The sequence below is a fragment of the Bombina bombina genome, chromosome 5, assembly GCF_027579735.1.
Source record: "Bombina bombina isolate aBomBom1 chromosome 5, aBomBom1.pri, whole genome shotgun sequence".
Taxonomy (NCBI): Eukaryota; Metazoa; Chordata; class Amphibia; order Anura; family Bombinatoridae; genus Bombina; species Bombina bombina.
This window is the reverse complement of record NC_069503.1, coordinates 328,343,149-328,367,821: the sequence shown is the minus strand read 5'-3', so window position 1 is coordinate 328,367,821 and position 24,673 is coordinate 328,343,149. Positions and strand designations below refer to the sequence as shown.

General features: G+C 37.6%; 1 protein-coding gene across 2 annotated transcripts in view; it reads right to left on the bottom strand.

Annotated features, from left to right (window-relative positions):
• Window positions 1–938: 938 nt before the first annotated feature.
• The window catches only part of BZW2 (basic leucine zipper and W2 domains 2), a 341,412-nt gene continuing 317,677 nt past the window's right edge, over window positions 939–24,673 (bottom strand). For both annotated transcript variants that reach the window (XM_053714118.1, XM_053714119.1), the window contains one exon: window positions 939–1,369. In XM_053714118.1, coding sequence (XP_053570093.1) covers window positions 1,341–1,369 — 29 coding nt within the window. In that variant the 3' untranslated portion in view covers window positions 939–1,340. The remainder of the gene's footprint in view (window positions 1,370–24,673) is intronic.

The window sequence follows — 24,673 nt, the reverse complement described above, 5'->3', positions numbered from 1 at the left end:
TCTAGCCCTAAAAATGGCTTTTTGGGGTGCTGTCCTTACAGCAGAGATCAGATGAGTCCTTCAGGACTGTAGTGGACACTGAATACACTAGCCTAGCTATCAATTTCCCTATTAAATCAGCAGCAGCTACACTGTCCCTCCTCTCACTAAGAATGCAGCTTCCGAATGAATTTAAAATGGATGCTGTCCAGGAGGTGGGAGGGTCTGGGAGGGAGGGTCTGTTGCTGATTGGCTGGAATGTGTCTTCTGACTGTGAGGTACAGGGTCAAAGTTTACTCAATGATGAGGAATAGGGGGCGGACCGAACATCGCATATGTTCGCCGTTCGCGGCGAACGCGAACATGCTATGTTCGCCGGCGAACTATTCGCGACATCACTAATCTTAATGTAAAGAAAACTATTTAGTCTTACAAATGTATTTAACAAAATATTTTCTAGGCTACTAATTTCAGATATATTTTTACTAGCCAACTACTTCTTATGTTATGTGCCTCTCTACAAACAATGTACGAGTGTTTAATTATTGTTTGTGTCTTTTTACATAGTTTTTGTCTAAGTGGCTAATTTCCTGAATCAGCCTATTTGTAATATTTCCATTCAATTGTTATTATTGTATTTGGACAAATGTTATCTATTGTTCATTCTAAAAATCTCAATAAAAAATTATAAATAACTAAAAAAAAAAAAGGTATATCCCATGACTGTAAAACAGTGCATACTGTGTATGTATAAGTTTTAAATGCTTTTAAACCATTTATTTTGTTTGAAGAAAATTTGCAATGTAGTGCTTATATTCTGTATGCATACAAAATGAGTTGGATGTCCCTTTCAAGAATATAGTCAATACATCTAACAGAAGATAGACACATATACATAAGTAGAAAGATGACCTTGCACAGAAAATTTAGCAGGTAAAGAAGAATGAAAAACAAATAGATATGGTAAAAAGCTTTTTTATTTTAAACAAAAATGTTTTGTGTTAATTTTTTACCAAATAACAAGTATTTATTGAGCTACAATCACAGACTAAAGACCTGTACGCCAGAGAATGGAAATTTCTTCACATGACACTCAAAACAAACTAATAAAGGAGTCCACAGAGATTCCATTTCTTGCTTTCAATATGGCTCTTGGCTGAATGGCTTTGTTTGACATAGTGTATTATAAACCAGAGGTAGAGTTCCAATTGAAGCGCCTAATGTCTGAGAGCTCAATTTAAAATCCAACATTCCTAGTTACGTGGGAATTTGCTAGGCGATAATTGTTAATGTCTCTTCCCTCCAAATAGGTCAGTCAGCATTTCAGAGTTATCTAACAAAGACTTGAATTTGTGCTTGGATTAGTTCTCCTCACCTTCTGACTCAGATTCTAGGAAATATAAACAGAATTAGAATTAATATTTCCCAGCAGCAGCTGATAAAATAAACAAATATCATATGATATTTACAAAACAGAACAGTCATAACACATATGAGGAGAGAAAAAGGGAACTCATGACTAACAAGGTAGGTGAAAGTATTTTGTTTTCAGACACAATAATAGCCCTATTTAGTAGCTTTACAATTACAGCATACATTTTAGGATGTTGTTTAATATTTAGACATAGAAACAGAGGGAAAATCAGTGTGACATTTTTTATTTTGATTATATTCAGTGTTAAAAAAATAAAATTTATGCTTACCTGATAAATTTGTTTCTTTCTTGACATGGTGAGTCCACAGATCATCATAATTACTATTGGGAATATCACTCCTGGCCAGTAGGAGGCGGTAAAGAGCACCACAGCAAAGCTGTTAAATACCACTCCCCCTTACCCTTAACCCCCAGTCATTCGACCAAAGGAAAACGAGAAAGGAAGTAATATAAAGTGCAGAGGTGCCTGAGGTTTATGAAAAAATAAACTGTCTGAAAATACAGGGTGGGCCATGGACTCGCCGTGTCAAGAAATAAATAAATTTATCAGGTAAGCATAATTTTTTTTTCTAATGACACTGTGAGTCCACGGATCATCATAATTACTATTGGGAATCAATACCCAAGCTAGAGGACACGGATGATAAGAGAGGGACAAGACAGTTAACCTAAACAAAAGGCACCACTACTTGAAGAACCTTTCTCCCAAAAACAGCCTCAGCTGAAGCAAAAGTATCAAATTTGAATAATTTAGAAAAAATGTGTAAAGATAACCAAGTGGGAACCTTGCAAATCTGTTCCACAGAAGCTTAATTTTTGAAGGCCCAAAATGAGGAAACAGCCCTTGAGTAATGAGCCGGTATTTTCTCAGGAGGCTGCTATCCAGCAGTCTCATACGCTAAGCGAATAACACTCCTCAGCCAAAAAGAAAGAGAAGTAGCCGTAACTTCTGACCCTTGCGTTTTCCAGAAAACACAACAAACAAAGAAGAAGACTGACAAAAATCTCTAGTCGCCTGCAAATAAAACTTCAACGCATGAACCACATCCAGGTAGTGCAACAAACACTCCTTATGAGAAGAAGGATTATAACACAAGGAAGGAACAACAATTTCTTGAATAATATTCTTATCTGAAACCACTTTTGGAAGGAAACCTAAGGCAGTACGCAGGACTACCTTATCAGAATGAAAAAGGTAAGGAGACTCATACTGCAGCGCTGAGAGCTCCAAAACTCTTCTACCCAAAGAAAAGCAACCAAAAACAAAACCTTCCAGGATAACAATTTAATATCCAAAGAATGCATAGGTTCAAACTGAGCCTGCTGAAAGACTCTAAGAACCAAATTAAGACTCCATGGAGGAGTAGCAAACTAAAACATAAGCCGGATTCTAACGAAGACCTAACAAAAAGACTGAACATCTGGCACATCCGCCAGACGCTTGTGCAACAAAATAGATAAAGCAGAAATTTGACCCTTCAGGGTACTAGCAACCAAAATCCTAGGAATTCTAACTCTACTCCAAGAATAGCTAAATCATTATTTTTGGTTTCACCTTCTAAACACTGACATTATGGATCCATAATTGTAATCAATTGTGCTTGCTCTGTGTCTATTATCTGTTTTAATTCATGTCATTATTGCATTGTTTTACTCTTTACATTTTTATTGGGCCCTTTTAATGTAATAAACACCACTTTTACTCTACTATTTTTAGCTTCATCACATTAGCTTCATCACATTAGCCCCTCTGAGATCACCCCACTCACATAGGGATCTTAGCCACCTCGGCCTATTTAGGCGCTTTGGACACCTCACCACTATCCATATTTCTTCTTTTAGCCGGCTAGGAGGCCTTTGTACAAAGCTAGAGGTCATACCCATGGCGCTTAGTCCAATTTCACTCACAATATTCCTTACTGTCACAGGGAATGTCAGACAACGGTCAGTGATGAAGATCAACTCTCATTGAGGCTCAATGGCAGGAGGTTGCAGCTAAAGGAATAAGCAGCAGTGAGATCATGAATAATGAGCTATTAGTTAGCCTGATGAAACCGTGCTGTGACACAGAGAAACACGTTGCCATTGTTTTAACCTTTTAAATACATTTTTATTATTCATTATCTTGCTGCTGCTTATTCCTTTGGCTGCAACCTCCTGCCATTGTGCCTCAATGAGAGTTGATCTTCATCACTGACCGTTGTCTGACATTCCCTGTGGCAGTAAGGAATATCTCTGGACTCCCTCTGGGTGGGACGAGGATACCTTCCATTCCAAGTGTGCCTAGGTGTCTGCCGGACGACTCATTGGTTCCAGCTTGCCCATATTGCACATCTGTGCTTTCCACCACGTGAGTAGGATTTCATCTGTACCTATATCATTTGGTTACCTGCCTGATTTGCACTATGTGGCGCCCTCTAGCTCTTGTATTCTAGAATCAGATAATGCATCAAACCAGTATGCTGCCACACTAGTGACAGTAGCAATACACAACGCAGGCTGCCATTGGAACCCCTGGTGAACATACATCCTTTTAAGCAATGCTTCCATCTTATCCTTAAAAGAACAGCTATCGTCTATGGGAATAGTAGTCCACTTGGCTAAAGTGAAAATAGCACACTCCACCTTAGGATCTGTCTGCCAAGACTCCTTAACTGAATCAGCAATTAGAAACATCTTCTTAAAAGTAGGAGCAGGGGAAAAAGGAATCCCCGGCTTCTCCCACTCCTGTGCAATAATCTCAGAAGCACGATCTGGAACAGGAAAAACCTCCACCCCTGAAGGAACATCAAAATACTTATTCAGCTTACTAGATTTCTTTGGAGTGACTACAACCGTGGAGTCAATCCAAAGTACCCAAAACCCGTAGGTGTTCAAGCTTAAACTTGAAGGTAACCCCTTCAGCATCAGCGGCAGGAACTATACTATCTGAGTCTGAGATCTCCCCCTCAGACTCTACCGAAGAATCCTCCCCCTCAGATCTATGAGAGGAACTATTCGCCACACCTGATTCAGATACCTTACTGAATCATTAAATCTCCTTTTACGCTTCCCCTGAAACATAGGAAAAGTCACCAGGGCATCAGTAACCGCAAAAGATATCTGGGTAGCCATGTCCTGCAAGGAAACTCCAATAGGAGTAACAGATGAAACACTGGGCACTGCATGGGAAGACACTACAGTATGGGACGTTTGAGGAGCAAGCTGCGGCATATCCTGAACAGAACCTGAACAGCATCCGCCTTAACTAATGAAGGCTCAGATTCAAAAGGCCTATCCCTATAATGTAATGTCCTATCAATACATGATGAACAAAAAAGGGATTGGAGGTTCCACTGCATAAGCTACCTGTAACCTCTTGTAAAGCTTCTTGATCCATCTTTCACAAAAATAAATCAAATTAGCTTCCAAAAAATAAAAAATGTTGCTGGCCCTTTAAATTTTAAAAAGCAAACTTTTTTACTGCAAAAAAAGAAAAAATAAGACCTCCAGGCAGCCTCTGACCCTAACAGACCCTGCTGGGAGCCAACCTGACCTCCTGCCAAACCGGAACAATACTCTCAACGATCCGGATTCCTATCACACAGCAGAGAAAAGCAAAACCCTAAAGCATCCTGTCTTGCCAAGCTTCTCAACGCCACAAGCAACTACAGACAAACCGTAAGCAAACAGAGCTCCGGAAAAGCGCGCAATGAATTGCTGCCACAGCAAACCGCCCCTCCTATCGTGGGCGTGGTCAAAAGTCCAACCGCCATAGATCTAATACATACACATGCAGCAAAACACAGCTGCAAACAAAGAGCCTCTCTTCAAGTGTCACAGTGCCCAAAACATACTGCCAATAAAAAGTAAACCCACATAGGAATACATAGTCCCAGTTCCCAGAAAAGTGCCATCCTTTCTTGATAAAATAAGTAAAAACAAATAGGCACTCACCTGAGATCAATCTGCCTGGCAACACACAGATATGGAAAGGCCTCCTCCCTCCATAGACCCGTGGAACAGAGAATGTCTGACTAATCCTAATCAGGCATACATGATAGGGCAGCACCAAACCTGGAAGGCACAGTGAGAGAAAAAAACCCACAAGTTTCCAGATGCACAAAAGCCACCACAGCTCTACTGAAGAGACTGATGTGGAACACAGCTATACACCAGTAAAAAACAGAACAGCCAGCTCTGCTTTAAAAACAATAAACTCTTGATTGAAGAATCTTCAGACACCTAAAACATTACCACCTCCTTGCTGAAGGCAAAGAGAATGACTGGGGGTTGTGGGTAAGGGGAGTGGTATTTAACAGCTTTGCTATGGTGCTCTTTGCCGCCTCCTGCTGGCCAGGAGTGATATTCCCAATAGTAATTATGATGATACGTGGACTCACCGTGTCATTAGAAAGAAAACTTTATTTTCTGATATCAATATCTGAATAGAACTCTGATATCTGCCTCCTATCAGGATCTATGAGTGGTTAACTGTGATTTTCTAAATGTACATATTTTGAAGATCTGTACATGAATGATATTAGTAAATCACCATCCAAAGCCTTTTATAGTTGTATATAAAACCTATCCTAGCTTAATCATACTATTTATTATCATATGCTAGAAAATGCACTATTTATTGGCAATTGTGGTGAGGTTTTTTCCTTAAAAGCAAAGTCAGACCTATCACATTTTAATCTATTGCTAGCTTTCATATCAATCAAGACAGTATTTCCTTGTGAGGGGCATAGAAAGATAAGAATCAAAAGGCCCATCAAGTCTACCCATATTACATGTGACTGTTTCCTTAGGATAGCCTTATGCATTTCCCAGGCATTTTTTCATTCTTTTACAGTCTTTGCTTTACCACCTCTATTGGAAGTTTATTCCATGAATACAACAATTTTTTGTAAAAAATACTTCCTCGCATTTCACCTGCATCTACTACCCTTTAACTTAAGATTGTGGCCCCTTATTATGGTTTTTTTTTGTGGAAAATCCTTTCAGCTTCCACTTTATTAAGTTCCTTCATATATTTAAATGTTTCTATCATGTTGCCTCTTTCCCTTCTCTCCCCTAAACTATACATATTTAGATCAAATAGTCTTTCTTTGTTTGTTTTATATTTTAGACCATGTACCATTTTAGTAGCCCTCCTTTGGACAGTTTCTAGTTTTTCTATATCCTTCTGGATATATGGCCTCCAAAACTGTACATAATATTTCAGATGAGGCCTAACTAGTCATCTGTAAAGTAAGAACCTTGTTATTTCTGCTACTAATACTTCTCCCAATGCAACCAAGTATTCAACTGGCCTTTGTCTACCAAATTTTAAATATCTGAAAAATAATTGCCAAGTTTCATTCCACCTTAGTTACAGTCAGTAATGTACCATTGATACTATGGCCCCTATTTATTAAAGGTCTTGCGGACCTGATCCGACAGTGCGGATCAGGTCCGCAAGACCTCGCTAAATGCGGAGAGCAATACGCTCTCCGCATTTAACATTGCACCAGCAGCTCACAAGAGCTGCTGGTGCAACGCCGCCCCCTGCTGACTCGCGGCCAATCGGCCGCCAGCAGGGAGGTGTCAATCAACCCGATCGTACTCGATCGGGTTGATTTCCGGCGGTTCCTGTCCGTCTGCTCAGAGCAAGCGGACAGGGTTATGGAGGGTTATAGACCGCTGCTTCATAACTTGTGTTTCTGGCGAGTCTGAAGACTCGCCAGAAACACGGCCCTTCAAGCTCCGTACGGAGCTTGAAAAATATGGGCCTATATCTTTGGGCTTTTGGCTCCTATATGAATAATTTTGAACTTGGTAATATTACATTTTTAAGATCCAATTTATTTGCCCATTCCTCCAACTTTTTAATATCACTGCTGATTTGATCGAAACCCCCTGGAACACGAAGTCTGTTACAAATTTTTGTATCATCAGCAAACAAACACACCTTCCACTGGAGCCCACTTCTAATATCCCTAATGAACATGTTAAACAAAACAGGCCTAATAACTGACTCTTGGGGAACACCACTAGTAACTGACTCCTCATTTGAACATACTCCATTAAATTAAACCCTCTGCATGCATTTTTTAGGTTTCTTGTTTGTTTAGTACATCCATCAAACCCATGATCACTCATACATTCAGGGCTATTTTAATTCCCCTATACCTTACATAGAAACAATTAGACAGTGCAGTTTCAGTTGATCAGTAACCATGGTTTCAGCTATAGGCCAAACTATTTTGTTTTTACTTTTTACATTCTACAACTTGGACATACTGAGCATATTTCTGTTTTTTTTCACTGTTATAGTTATAGTGCATGCTTAGTACACATGTTAATAAACCAGATGGATTTTTTAAAAATAAAATGCTAAAAAATAAAGTTAAAATCACACTTTTAAACTATGAAACTTGTACACATATTAAATATAATCATACAGATGTTAATGTGTGATTGCACCAAAGTGTTTGTAGGTTTATAATGTTGTTTATAACAGACCTGCCAATTTTTATTTCATAGGGTGCACCATATATATATAATGATGTCATAATGAAGTAGCTAGTGGCGGTTTACCACAAATTAAGTTGCATCTTTTTTGATGCACATATTTACACATAATTGATAAATTATACACTTATAACGTATTCATTTTATAGCTGCCACACTCAAATGTCATGGTCTTTATATTATATGTAATATTATTATTACTTTTTTTATTGAGCAAAGACTGGCATCGTCATTTACAGTCTACACAACTAGAGCTGTCACAGATTGACACTAAATTTGTATCCACCAAACATAACTCAGTATCCCTCAGACACCTGTTCGTCTAACATGAGGTACATTAAGTACTTAGGAAGATGGCAATGTACCTTGATGTGTATCATTAATCCCGCTGCCTTTGTATGCTCATCTTACCACGTACCCCCCTACACATAGAGATAGTTGTCATCCATAGCTGCACAGTGCCTGTTTTTTTTCTTCTTAGCTACACAATAAAGTTGATTGGCAGCCATGGTTGCATGTTGTAGCACCACCTCAATTGCGCGCTCAAAGACCCTAAATGGGCTGGAAGGAGGGAAACACCACGGATAGCCTTTTGCGGAGATCAAGGGTTGATCTTAAATGTGTAAATAAATTCTATTTCGTCACAATTACAAATACCAAAATTCTGGGCTATATTACCTGTGGATTTACGCCTTCCCCACACTTCCACGGTATCCTGCCCTGATCTTGCTACAAACCACTATAACAATACTCTTTCCTCTGCACTCGACACCCTTGCTCCTCCACAAATACGCAAAACCCCACGTCGTCAGCTCCAGCCCTGGCACTCTCAGCAAACTCGCTATCTACAAAAATGCTCCCATGCTGCTGAACGTGCCTGGAGGAAATCCCGCTCTGAACACGATTTCCTACACTATAAGTTCATTCTTTATTCTTACTCCTCTGCCCTTCACTTAGCCAAGCAAAACTACTTCTCTTCTCTCATATCTTCTCACTCATCAAACCCTAAACATCTCTTCTCCACTTTCAACACTCTCCTCTATCCACCTGCACCACCCCCCTCATCTGACTTTAGTGCTCAAGACTTGGCAGATTACTTTTTCAACAAAACACTTACCATCAGAAGCAACATCCCACCACAAGACTACAACCTTTCATCTGCGCCTCCGGTCACCCCCTCCAACACTCTCAGTACCTTCCCCCCAACCACTGAGAATGAAGTGATTTCTCTAATATCTTCCTCACACCTCACTACATGCCCCCTTGACCCTATCCCTTCACATCTAATACCCTCTCTGTCCTCTACCCTCACCCCAGCTCTTACTCACATATTCAACCGATCCCTTACTACTGGTTAATTTCCATCATCCTTCAAACATGCAAAGGTCACCCCCATCCTCAAAAAACCCTCCCTCAACCCCAATTCTCCTGCAAACTACCGCCCCATATCACTACTTCCGCTAGCTTCTAAAGTCCTGGAAAAACTAGTTTTCGATCGCCTAACACACTTCCTATCCTCCAACTCATTGCTTGACCCCCTGCAATCTGGCTTCCGTCCCCAACACTCAACTGAGACTGCCCTCACCAAGGTTGCTAACGATCTTCTTTCTGCTAAAAACAATGGCCACTATTCTATACTTATCTTACTTGACCTGTCTGCTGCCTTTGACACTGTTGACCATCCCCTCCTCTTACGGACTCTCAGCTCCCTTGGGCTCTGTGACATTGCCCTCTACTGGATCCACTCTTATCTCTCTAATAGGTCCTTTTCTGTCTCATCTGCTGGTGACTCATCCTCTCCACTGCCTCTGTCTATTGGAGTACCTCAAGGCTCTGTTCTAGGCCCTCTACTCTTCTCTATTTATATTTCCTCACTGGGTAAACTTATTAGTAGCTATGGCTTCAACTATCACCTCTATGCTGATGATACTCAGATCTACCTATTCACCCGTGCACTCTCTCCGTCTGTCCTTTCCCACATCAGCGGCTGCTTATCTGGCATTTCTTCCTGGATGGCCTCTCACCACCTAAAAATCAACATGTCCAAGACTGAGCTTCTTCTAATCCCCCCAACTAATTCTACTCCAGTTTCTAACTTTACTATCACTATTGGTGACACCACTATCTCCCCATCACCCCAAGTCCGCTGCCTTGGAGTTACACTCGACTCCAATCTGTCCTTCATACCCCACATCCAATCGCTCTCTTCATCCTGTCGCAACCACCTACGCAATATCTCCAAAATTCGTCCTTTTCTGAGTGCTGAAACTACTAAACAGCTAATCCATTCCCTAGTAATTTCCCGGCTTGACTACTGTAACAACCTACTAACTGGCCTTCCTCTCTCCCGCCTCTCCCCCCTTCAATCCATCCTAAATGCCTCTGCTAGGCTAATCCACCGCTCCCGACGGTCTGTATCTGCCGCACCCCTCTGTGAGTCCCTTCACTGGCTCCTCATTCACAGCAGAATTAAATTCAAAATTCTCACTTTGACCTACAAAGCCCTTACCAATTCAGCCCCCCCATACCTGTCCTCACTCATCAACAAATATACTCCAGCCCGTCCCCTAAGATCCAACAGCGATCTACTCCTTGCCTCTTCTACCATCACCTCCTCTCATGCTAGACTACAGGACTTCTCTCATGCGGCACCAACCCTCTGGAACGCACTTCCTCGTGCTGTCAGACTTTCCCCCAACCTCTCCTCCTTTAAACGCTCCCTAAAGACCTTCTTGCTCAGGGAAGCCTATAACCAAATCAGTAACTAATGAATTCCACTTGCCTAATAGCTGCCCTCATCTAACTCCACACTAACATCATTCCCACCTTTGCAGTCCCCACCTCCTGTTTCTCACCCTCCTACCCATTTAGATTGTAAGTTCCCACAGGAACAGGGCTCCCAATTCCTCCTGTATTTGTTTGTTAAATTTTGTCTGGTGTCTCATATTGTACTGTCCTTTTATCTTTGTTACCTATGAACAGCGCTGCGGAATCTGTTGGAGCTTTATAAATAAAGAATAATAATAATAATATTATAGTATATCCTTTTTATATAACTTTAGTGCATTGCAGCTCTGCTGAACAGCTAGAGCTATGTTAGAAAAACAGCTCCGTTGTAAGTCACTCTGTCGTGTTACCGGGAGAAAACAACAGAAATCGCATGTGTCACAATGGCATTCTATGTGTTGACACATATAATATTTTTCAAAATTACATGAAATTATTAATTGCACGTCATGAATTCATTTTGGGCCAGATTACGAGTGGATTGCAAATGTTTGTGCGCAAGCGATATCGAGTTTTCGCGTTTGTTTCTGCGCAAGTTGAAAGTTGAGGTTAACTGTTTCGCGAAACAATTTTTTTTTAAAAACACATCATAAATACATTACACAATACAATTGCATAATAATGTAATGTATGTATCTAATAAAAAATTGTCCAAAAAAAATATTGCACAAAAAAGTTATAAGGGCTCAGGTTTTAGAAAAAAAAGGCAGGCAAAGGACTTTAACATACACATACATACATAGTCTAACTATGTATGTATGTGTGTGTGTGTGTATATATATATATATATATATATATAAATATATATATATATATATATATATATATATATATATATGTGTGTGTGTGTGTATACAAAATACACATATAAATACACAGACATATATACACATATAACCTCATTAATACTTATGCACAAATCTATAGGCATATACAGTTGTATGCAAATGTTTAGGCAACCCTGACAATTTCCATGATTTTCATTTATAAATAATTGGGTGTTTGGATCAGCAATTTCATTTTCATCTATCAAATAACTGAAGGACATAGTAATATTTCAGTAGTGAAATGAGGTTTATTGGATTAACAGAAAATGTGCAATATGCATCAAAACGAAATTAGACAGGTGCATAAATTTGGGCACCCCAACAAAAATATTGCATCAATATTTATTAGAGCCTCCTTTAGCAGAAATAACAGCCTCTAGACGCTTCATATAGCCTGTAATGAGTGTCTGGATTCTGGATGAAGGTATTTTGGACCATTCCTCCATGCAAAACATCTCCAGTTTAGTTAGGTTTGATGGTTGCTGAGCATGGACATCCCGCTTCAAATTACCCCACAGATTTTCAATGATATTCAGGCCTGGGAACTGGGATGGCCATTGCAGAACATTGTACTTGTTTCTCTGCATAAATGCCAGAGAAGATTTTAAGCAGTGTTTTGGGTTGTTGTCTTGTAACTTCATCTTTGTGACTCATTCTCCAACATTATTCTCAAGTATCTTCTGATATTGAGTAGAATCCATGCGACCCTCAAATTTAACAAGATTCCCAATGCCGGCACTGGCCACACAGCCCCACAGCATGATGGAACATCCACCAAATTGAATGGAACGCTGTGTTATTTTGCCGCCATGCATAACGCCTCTTGTTATGACCAAATAACTCAATCTTTGTTTCATCAGTCCACAACACCTTCTTCCAAAATGAAGCTGGCTTGTCCAAATGTGCGTTTGCATACCTCAACCTCTGTTTGTGGCGTGTGTGCAGAAAAGGCTTGGCCTGCCACTTCTGGCCTTAACAAGAACTGCGCCTGTGGTCTTCCATTTCCTCACTATGTTCCTCACAGTGGACACTGACAGTTTAAATCTCTGTGATAGCTTGTTGTAGCCTTCCCCTAAACCATAATGTTGAACAATCTTTGTTTTCAGATCATTTGAGATTTTTTTTGAGGCCCCCATGTTGCCACTCTTCAGAGGAGAGTCAAAGAGAATAACAACTTGCAATTGGCTACCTTAAATACCTTTTCTCATGATTGGATGCACCTGTCTATGAAGTTCAAGGCTAAATGGGCTCACCAAACCAAGTGTGTGTTCCAATTAATCAGTGCTAGGTAGTTACAGGTATTCAAATCAAGAAAATGACAAGGGTGCCCAAATGTATGCACCTTTCTAATTTAGTTTTGATGCATATTGTACATTTTCTGTTAATCCAATAAACCTTATTTCTCTACTGAAATATTACTGTGTCTTTCAGTTATTTGATAGATCAAAATGAAATTACTGATCCAAACAACCAATTATTTATAAATGAAAATCATGGAAATTATCAGGGGTATATATCTGTATATATCTAAACCTATATAAAATCATATATATATATATATATATATATATATATATATATATATATATATATATATATATATAGAAAAATGTTTTTCATCTTTTGCAACACAAACATGTATAACGATGTCATTTACATTTAAGAAAATAATCTAACGATGTTTGATATAATATATTTGTACTTCTTTGGCAATTAACTGAGTAAGAGATTAAACTGAGCATAGAAAGTTCTTCAATATGACTGGTAAATTGTGAACCTATCAGTGAACACTTACCCCTTTAAATGTGTAACACGTTAGCATAATGTCAGCTACGATTACGGCATAAGGCCGAAACATGTCAGCCTGTTGCTTTCGTGTGTTCTAACTTTTATGCTTATGGTACTCCCATGTTTTGATTTTACCACAAGTGGAAAATAATAAAGGAACTTTTGTTTTTGTTTACTCAGTTTATATATATATATATATATATATATATATATATATATATATATATATATATATATGTATATATACACAGTATATATATATATATATATATATATATATATATGCACATATACATATACACATATACACACATATAGGTATAGATATATATTGTACAAAAATACCATCAGATGTATCTAGATATATGTATTGTCATGTTGTAGTTCTATTTAAGGTTTAGCCCTTTAAAATTCTGCATCACATGGGTTTCCACCATATTTAAGGCCTCTTCTTCCTATTTCTCACTGCTAGGTAATTTGCTAGTAGTCGTTACTGCTTCCAGTCAGTACTACTATTCTTTAGCCTATCCGTTCGTTTGGATACCTCAGTGCTTTTGCCAGCTGGCATCCTAATCCTTAGCCACTCTGTGGACACTGCAGAGCTATGCTGTTCCTGCATTCTCTGACCACCTCCTCACCTTGGCAGGACTTCTCGAAGCAAGTAATCTCTGTTACTTCCTCCTAGTTGCGAATAGAGATCCAGCCTGGGTATTCAGTAAGATTCGACCCTCACCACATCACTAACTGCAGACACACTGTCGGCGTGTGACGTCATCCTCAGGCGTGACTGAGCTCAGTACACATTCCGGATAGCAGCAGACTGGTGAGGCTGCTTGACAGGAATACGGTATTATTTCCTTTGACCGAATTCTAGACTTTTTTAACCAATGCTAACTGAGATACTTTATCATATGTTGTTCTGCAAGAGACTGTCTCTATAAATCTACTAACCTGAAACTTTATTACAGTTGTACTGTGACCTTTGGCTGGAACTTAACTCGTCTGATTTAAATTCCTGCATCCTAAGATTATCTCTGAACTTTCTCGCAACAATTTTAAAGCTGCTAAATATGAATTTGTGCTATTAGCCAACTATTACGTACTAAGCTGCAACTCTAGAAATTGTGCATTTATCCGTCTACTGCACATTCTCACTCTGATAGCACTGGGACACATTTCCTATATTACTTGCTTACTATGTTCTGCCTTAAATATGTTTTTACTCTGTTTGACCTATCCACAAGTCTCCCTCAGATCAATGAGCACAACAAGGTTCTAAGTATCAACTTTTAAAACTGAGGTCTGGTGTGAGACTGAGTTGTCATGATATCTGAGCATTATTAAATAATATATATATATATATATATATATATATATATATATATATATACACAGTATATATAAATATATATATATATATATATATATATTATTTATACATGATAAGGACAAGAATCATTTTATTTGTGAAACTGTTTGTGAGGCAGTCCCCTCTATTCTGAAACACAGATGTGTAGAACAAAAGAAGATCCCTCTTCTATGTAATAAAAAAATTATCAGGTTATGACCTCATGCGGAGATAAACAGACATGATGTCTAAGATGGGTCCTTTGAGGCTTAAGTGTATGCGGAAATAACCTATTTTTACAGAGGGAAATGACCGTTTACACTGAGGTGTAAATTGCCCCTGAACCTTAGATACACAAATAATCTGAACTCATGTTACAGCTAACATATGGGAAGTTGAAGGCCTAAGTATATGCAAGAGTTGATTACCCCTGCCGAGTTGAATCCACGAATTCCAGAAGTTACATCTATGTAAAGATTAACTAGCAGAAACACGTTTTTTATTGTAACTTTGAATTTCATTTTAAAGTACAACATATAAATATATGTATTGATATGAAACATACTATACTGAATAAATGTCTGCTGTATTAAATAATAGCTGCATTGATAGATGTATAAATGTTTGACTCATTTCAAAATAACAACATCTGTTTTTATTTTTCAGACAACAAGATGTCCTATGAATATTGGTCATAAACATGAGTACATGCACTCAAAAATTATTAGAAACATGAAATATACTGTATTCATATTAAGATACAATACAATGCCAGGATGTTGAATGCTATGATTCTGTGAAGAAAAATAATTAACAGTAAATTGCTTACTAGCATGATGCTAGAAGTATACTCACATTTAATCTCAAATTGGACATTTTCAATTAAATTAAATGGGATATATATGCTGATCAGATACGTTTATTAATACTGAAAATTAAAGTATATTTAATAAACATTTTAAAGGTTAGATATTAAACTGTAGCAGTATTGATAGCAAGACTGCATTTCTGGTTGTCTGCTGCCATCTAGTGGTTTATGCAGTAATTGCAGCCAAGGGAAATTGTAGTATCGAATGGCCATGTGTTCCCGGTGGGCCAATCAAGTGTTCAGCTCGAAGGGCCTATCACAGACAAGCTTCATTAAGGGCCTTTCAGACAAGCTTCCGTGGGGCATATCCAAACATTCACCAATGATTACAAAAAAGGGAAGGGCCTATCACTTGAAAAGCTCATGCATAGGAGAAAGAAGAGGGCTTTGTTTGCTAAAATTTTGACTGATAACTTTGCTGCCATTTTGGGACACAGTCACTATAAGCGAAAATATCTCTCTTTTTGTCTGAGGTGAAATTGGACTTATCGGAGAAAGCTGAGGCACTAAATTGGTTCATGTGGTGACGTATGACTGTTCTATATATTTAATATTTTAAACAAAGGATATTTTAAACAAAGGTATTCTAAGGCTATAGTTAAGTTGCAGCTAGTAATTTAAAGAGAATATTTTATGTTTTAAGTTATATCCATAGCCCTGTGTAAATTTGAAACAGTCATATTCAGCGCTAAATAAATTATTTGCTAGACAGGGTTTTGCACTCCAGATTTATAAGTCAGTCATTATAGTGAACTCTTTCAGAACTGTACATAAACTGCTTATTGTGATTAAATCCCTGGTAGTTATTAATTAAGCATAGTAAGTTGGTAATCCATGTTGGGCATTGAACTAGAGTTATTGGTTAATAACAGAAGAGTCTGGTATTTTATTGTGGTATCTTAATGAGATTACTGTGAGTAAAGTTAATTTTAAGGGTATATCTTTTATGATCTTTGTAAGGAATATTATAACAGCATAAATGCGTATGGTTGATTCATAACCTAGTTTCTATAAATATAATTCAATGTGTTTATAAATATTAACTAATCTAAAGAATTTAGGAATAATTATTCATTTCAATTGTTTCGTATATACATTTTTTATTGGGGGTTTGTTTTAAATAATAATAATAAATACATTATATTATAACCCTGCTATATACTGACAGAGTGGTAACTAATAATTGGGTTATTCATCCTTACATACCTTACATGTATTCATGAATAAATAGAACATATTCTTCTATGTGAAGAACATTGAAATGTGAAATATTCATATTTAATGTTGGGTTAGCGCACATGAGAATATGGGATCGGGTTTGCATGTGAGTGGGGTGTTTTTTTTCTCTCTATTGACTTCTATTGGGTAATAAGTTATCGCGCGCAAGATATTCTAACTTCGGCTTTTTGCGCGCTTCAGGTTAGCGCGAGAGCAATAACTTTTTACTTTCAAGTCATAATACAAGAGCAACCGACGCTTGCAAAAAGTTTACTTCTAGCACAATTAGTGATTTAGCAAAAGCGTTAAATAGCGCTCCACTCTTAATCTGGTACAATAATGGTTAAATAGACATTGTACTGTAAACTGTTATCCCCTTTAATGTGTTCCCAATGATCCATTTTCCTACTAGAGTATATTACATTGTTTACAGTTAGCTTATTTACCTATATTTTAATATTTGAAAGAGATGATTGTGCCTGTAAAAGTACCAACTATAATGAAACATTAAATATGGCAGTATTCTCTATAGAAAAACTATGTGGACAAGAGGCGGCAGAAGAAACCAACTTTACAGTGGTAGGGTGTGAGAGAGAGACACCAGTCAATTTAAAAAGGTATTCATGCAACAACTTTGAATACAATGAACTCTTATCTGATGCCTGCCTAATTGGGAAGAAAAAAAAACCTGCAGACATCACCAATATTAACACAGTAACAAAGTAGATGAGGTTGAAAAAGGACAGAAGTCCATCAAGTTCAACCTATACAAATCTTAATATACTTTAAAAAAAAATCCAGTTTAGCTTAAATTAATCCCATTAAAAAGGTGACATATTTAACACAAGCAATCATATCCTGAATTCTGTTTCTAGCCAGAAATGTATCTAACCCATTTTTAAATGTATCTAAGGTATTGGCATTTACTACCTCCTCATGTAATGAGTTCCACAATGTGATTGCTCTTACAGTAAAAAAAAAGTTTAAATTGCAGTAGATTAAATCTCCTTTCCTCCAGCCTTAAATTGTTACCTCTTGGAATTCTTGGAATACACAGAGCTTCTGCCATCTCTGTATATGGGCCTTGGATATATTTATATAAAGTAATAATGTCACCTGTAAAGTGCTTTTTGTCTAGAGAAAACAGAACCAGTTTGGTAAACCTCTCCTCATAGCTTAAATTCTCCATTCCCCTTATTAGCTTTGTGGCCCTTCTCTGAACTTGTTCTAAGGCTGCAATGTCTTTTTTTGAGATACTCAAGGTGAGGTCTTACCAGGAATTTATATAGCGACAGAATTATGCTCTCCTTCTTTGCATCAATGCCTCTTTGAATATATACTGGTATCTTATTAACCTTAGAAAACATTGCCCTGAATTGTGCATCCATCTTTAGCTTGTTATCTATTACTAATCCAGAATCCCTTTCCTTCTCTGTCTAGTCCCAATTAAATAATAAGTTGCCTGCTTATTCTTACTTCCATTATGTAGAACCTTGCATTTTCCAGTAATAAATCTCATTGTCCATTTACATGCCCATTCTTATAATTTTTCTAGATCCCCTTGCAAAGCAAGTTCATCCTGCCCTGACCTAATAACCTTACACAACTTTGTATCATCTGCAAAAATAGAGATCTTGCTATTTATTCCTCGCTCCAAGTCATTAATAAAAAATATTAAAAAGAATAGGGCCCAGTACTGATCCCTGGGGGACTCCACTGATTACCTTTGTCCAATTTGAGTATGATCCGTTTACTACTACTTGTTTCTCCCTGTCTTTTACTCAGTTATTTATCCATGAGCTAACATTTTCAGATATTCCCAGTCCCTTAATTTTGTACATTAATCTCTCATATGGCACTGTATCAAACGCCTTTGCAAAATCCAAGTATATCACATCAACTGATTCCCTTTTATCTATATTTTTACTTAGTCCCTCGTGGAATCTAATTAGATTAGATTGATATGATCTATTTCTCATAAAACCATGCTGATTTGAACTCATAGGGACCAATTTATCAAGCTCCGCATGGAAGGCTTGCCAGAAACAGACCGCTGCTCCATAACTTGTCCGCCTGATCTGAGGCCGCGGATAGAAATCAACCCGATCAAATGCGATTGGGTTGATTGACATCCCCTGCTAGTGGCCGATTCGCTGCGAATCTGCAGGGGGCGGCATTGCACCAGCAGTTCACAAGAACTGCTGGTGCAATGATAAATGCCTACAGCATATGTCCGCTCGCACTATAATAAATATACCCCATAATCTTTTTTACATGAATATACTCATCAATATAATCCTTTATAATCCCTTCAAGTATCTTCCCCACTATTGATGTCAGACTAACTGGTCTATAGCTTCCTGGATCAGCCCTGCTTCCCTTTTTAAAGAGTGGCACCACATCAGCTTTACGTCAGTCCTGGGGTACTATGCCTGAGGATAATGAGTCTAGAAAAATTAAGAGTAGAGGTTTGTCTATAACAGTGCTTAGTTCTTTGGAGATGTGGAGGGCTGGAAGGTATATAAATATTAATAGAAAATGAAGACATGCATTGATAAAGCTCAATGGTTTTATCTTTTTCTCTGTTGTTGAACTTTTTCTTTCTGTATGATACTGTAATATGTATTGCCGTGTGACCAAGCAACAATGTTTGTTCTTATACATATTGAGATAAAAGTTGATGTATGTTCTTTGCATAAATAAAGAATTTAATAATAACAGTGCTTAGTTGCCGTAAAAATCCTTGGGTGTATTCCATCTGGGCCTGGAGTTTTATTTACCCTAATATTATTGAACTTTTTCCTGATATCCTCTAGAGATAACCCAGTTAATGGTATGGGCTTGTATGTTGGTTCCTTGGTTCCTTTCTTGTGTATACTGAAGAAAATAAAATGGTTTAGTACCTCAGCCTTCTGCATGTCACTGTTAAGCATGCTACCTATCACACATTTGAATGTTCCTATATAGTCCTTCTTAGATTTTTTTGCCATTTATGTACTTAAAAACCTTTTAGGTTTGACTCAGAATCCTTTGTAATTAATCTTTCATTTTCAATTTTGGCTAATTTTATTGCTTTTTTTGCATGCTTTGTTACCTTCCTTATATATTTGGTATGTTGATTGTCTATACTATTTTCTTTGAATAATTTAAATGCCCTACTAATGCCTTTCCTAATTTCTCTTAACACATTTCTTTTAAGGCACATTGGCTTGGATTTATTTACTTTCTTTTCTTGTGGTATGTGTTGATATGTATATTTATTTAACAAAGTTTTAAATGTTACCCTTTTATCTTTTTATTAGAAAATACTTTGTCCCAAATAATAACCTAGATTATAAATTTTGAGCGCTATAGGGAAAGTAAAGAATGCAACAAAAGTTGCGTTATTTAACCCTCTATAGCGCTGCCATTACAAGTTTAAAAAAAACCTGGTTGTGCAGGCGATATGGCTGCATTGAACTCTATACCGCACACAAAAGCAGCAATGTTTTGACGTGCTCGTGCACGCTTTCCCCATAGACATCAATGGGAAGAGCCGGCATAAAAAAAAAATAACACCTGCGATCACGGAAACAAAAGCTCTGCATTGCAGCCCCATTGATGTCTATGGGGAAAATAAAATAAGTTTAAACCTAAACTCCACATGTAAACACCCCTAATCTGCTGCCCCCGACATCCCCCGACATCGCCGACGCCTGCCTACAATTATTAACCCCTAATCTGCCGCTCCCGATATCGCTGCCACCTAAATAAAGGTATTAAACCCTAATCTGCCGCTCCCGATATTGTCTCCACTATACTAAAGTTATTAACCCCTATTTCGCTTCTCCCCAACATCGCTGCAACTATTTTAAGGTTATTAACCCCTATTCTGCCGCTCCCCAACATCACCAAAACTAAATAAAGTTATTAACCCCTAAACCTCTGGCCTCCCACATCACTACCACTAAATAAACTTATTTACCCCTAAACCGCCAGCCCCCCACATCGCAACAACCTAAATTAAACTATATTAACCCCTAAACCTATAACCCTAACTCTAACGTAACCCTAATGTAACCCTAACCCTAACACCCCCTAACTTTAACATAATTAAAATAGATCTAAATTAAATTTACAATTATTTACTAAATAATGCCTATTTAAAACTAAATACTTACCTGTAAAATAAAACAGCTCTTTTTCTAAAAAAACACCCCCTAAAAATATACATTACACAAAATAACAAACAACTTATCAAACATAAAAAAAATCCTATTCTAATATCCATAAATAAAAAACACCCCAAAATAAAAAACCTAATCTACCAAAGGCCCTTAAAAGGGCCTTTTGTAGGGCATTGCCCTAAATATATTAGCTCTTTTAGTGAAAAAAATTTACAAAAACCCACTAACATTACAAACCCCCACCCCCCAAACCCACAAAATAATAAAAAAAAATATCTAAAAAACCTAAACTACCCATTGCCCTGAAAAGGGCCTTTGTATGGGCATTGCCCTTAAAAGGGCATTTAGCTATTTTACTGCCCAGACCCTAAACTAAAAAAAAACCCACTCAAAAAAAACCTTAAAAAGCATAACACTAACCCCAAGGTGATCCACTTACAGTTTTTGAAGTCCCACTTGAACGATCTTCATCCCAGAGTTGAAGTCCTGATCCAGGCGGCAAGAAGTCTTCATCCAGGCGGCCTCTTCAATCTTCATCCAGGCGTCATCTTCTATCATGATCCCGGAGGGGCGGAGCGGGTCCATCCTGAAGACATCCGGCAGGGAGCATCCTCTTCATACGGTCGCCCCTGTACACTGAATCTTCAATGCAAGGAGCGTGATCCAAGATTGCGTCCCTTGCATTCCTATTGGCTGAAAAATGTGAATCAGCCAATTGGAATTAGAGCTGCTAAAATCCTATTGGCTGTTCAAATCAACCAATAGGATTTAAGCAGCTATAATTCTATTGGATGATGAATCAGCCAAATTAATTAGAGCTGCTAAAATCCTATTGGCTGTTCAAATCAGCCAATAGGATTTAAGCAGCTCTAATTCTATTGGATGATTAATCAGCCAATAGAATCAGAGCTGCTAAAATCCTATTGGCTGTTCAAATCAAATCAATACATGGGAATCCCATGGAAAAAATGTCATTTTTAGGAGTGCAGTACTGACGTTGCGGTACAGGCTAAAAGGCTTGCGGTACACCTATACCGACAAGACTTGTAATGACCGCGTTAGGGAAAATTATGCATTATGGGTCACAACGCTGCTATTTGAATCATAACGCAAAACACGTAATCTAGGTGTATGTTGTTTAACAATTTACTTAAATCATTTAATTTAGCTATCTTAAAATTAAAGATCTTAGTTGAACCTTTAAGACACTGCTTATGGAAAGTGATTTAACCCAAATGTTCTTTGACTTCTATGCTTGATATTATATCTGTATCGTTTAATAGCACTAAATCCAATATAGCTTTATTCCTAGTTGGCTCCCCTATTAATAGTGACAAGAAGTAATCCCTGAGAACATTTAAAAATCTATATTACTGATTTTTCATGTTTTACTTTTGCTTTAGCCACATATATTTTGCTAAAATTAAAGTCCCTAAAATTTTAAAAGCTATATGCCTGTTTCATATCGTTTTCTTTGTGGTTTTTGTATACTTTCCAACTCAAAAATCAACAGAAAAATCAATGGAAATATCAGGCTCCATTTATCAAGCTGCGAATGCAGGTTTGGCGAGCATTCGGTGCAGGCTTGCATGAGTGAGCCTGCAACTGATAGTTTAGAATCAGCAGTCCTCAGCCCAATGCTTCCTAACTTACACACCAACTCTCAGCTGATGATGTGAAATCACCCCAGACTATTCCAACAGTGATTTACAGGGGGTGTGCAATTTTAAATGCGAGCAGGGTATTACTGCCGCTCACCGTGATGCCGGGTGGACAGGTTTGCAAGAGTCTGCCCAGAGTTTGTTAAATGAGGGCCACCATGTGCGGTACTCCGGTGTTGTTCCAATGTGATCTGCCATACATGGTTTGTAAATGTAGATTCTGATTCAATAAATCCCATGTGAAACTAATATGTCATGGGAAAAAACTTGTTGCAACATCCAATAATTGTGGCATTTAAAGACATTTATACTACCTCTTATCACACCCACAAGTTGGGTTTTAAGCATCATCAAAATAAATAGAGGGGCATTTATCTTGTAACCATTCATGTCTTGGTGCCTAGAATGAGCTGTACTGTGAAGGGTACCAGCATCACCAAGCGCCTTTTTTATTTATTTTATTGAAAAAACAATTAAACAAAACAAAATATCAAATATGCATGTAAGACATGCATCATACATTGATACAAATGCAAATAATGTTATTCCAGTTATAAGCTTGATTCTTACATAGACATATCTAGTCTATTATAGTACTGAATAATTACAATCCGTTGTTTGTTCCTTGTCTACAATCAACATCTCAACTCTCCAAAGATACACAATTTTTCTAAACTTACAGCAATCCTGCAAAAAAACATTCCAAACAATCGCTATTACACCAAGCGCCTTTACACAACAGATGGATTAAAAAAACCTCGATAAACAGCCCACTCTAACACAAAAAAAGAAAACTTAAAAACTGTTGAAGAGAATAAAAAGTAAATTTCATACACCCTCGTCGGCTTTGAAAAAGTCCTTATGAATTTCTGCATGCAGGGCTAAGGTGTAGGTAAAAAATCCTAACTACTCCTCTAGCACGCCACAGAGCACCCACTGGTAGCTGATATAAACAGTTATAAAAGCATCTTTCCTAAATGTTGCAGTTGTTATAACTGTTTTTCCATGTTGCTTGGGGTTATTGTTTGATGTAGGAGATATCATGTACCGGGTGTGCCACTCAGCTATACATGTTAATAGCAGGAACGTCCACTAACAATTCCCTCAGAAAGTCCCATTTGTTCCATCTAAATAAAGAATTTTACAATGTATTACAGTTTTACTTACTTTTTCCATGTAAAAATATAACAATATATGGTGCTTTTAATTACTTTTATTATGCATGATATACATATATTATTTTTATTTATTTATTTTTTGAGTTTGCTGTTCCCTTATTTGTTCACTAATAATAGTTATATAAAAATATATTATTTCTTTAAAAAAAAATTCAACACCTGTTTTATAGCTCTAGATTGTGCTGGGGAAATAAAATACCCAGAAGGCAACATGTGCAGCAGGAGAGAATTGTTTATTATACCTATGAGACGCATATTATTTTAAAAATAGTGGCTCATTAGCATCAAAAAGTGACCCAAGAGGTACTTATGCCTTAATATAAAGAGCAAAGCTCCCATCTTGTTGTCCCCATGGATGCCCATGGTTAGATGCAGTCTGGGATTCCGGAGGTAACAGACTCGTGTAAAGGGTCATCTGGCATATTGGTAATTATTTAGGGTGGGGGATGACTGCTTAGCAGTTAAATGCAATTGAGTATCTGGTTGCTTAGGGTTTAAACTGGTCATGGTTCTCAGAACTCCAGGCGTAACATAAGTAAATCGTAATTAGACATATATTAGATGGGAAACAGTGATCATTGTGGATGGGGTCAGAAGCTCCTTACTGTACTAGTCATTGCAATCAAACATATGAAGTTCTCCAAATTGTCCAGCACCTGTGTGCATTATATTAACACAGGGTGCAACTCTGCCAAGGGCTCTGCACCTTTGTAATATAGAGTAGATATATTAGCAGCACTTCAAACCTTAAACATTCATCAACTTTTATTCAACTATATAGACAATAAAAAAGTATGACGTTTTAAGTGTTAAACCCTTAATCATGTCACATATTGCTTTCCTAAAAATGTTAAATTTAACTGTTCTAAACTCCACCCACCAATCACATCCAAATTCTATTGACCCTTAGCAAGTCAATA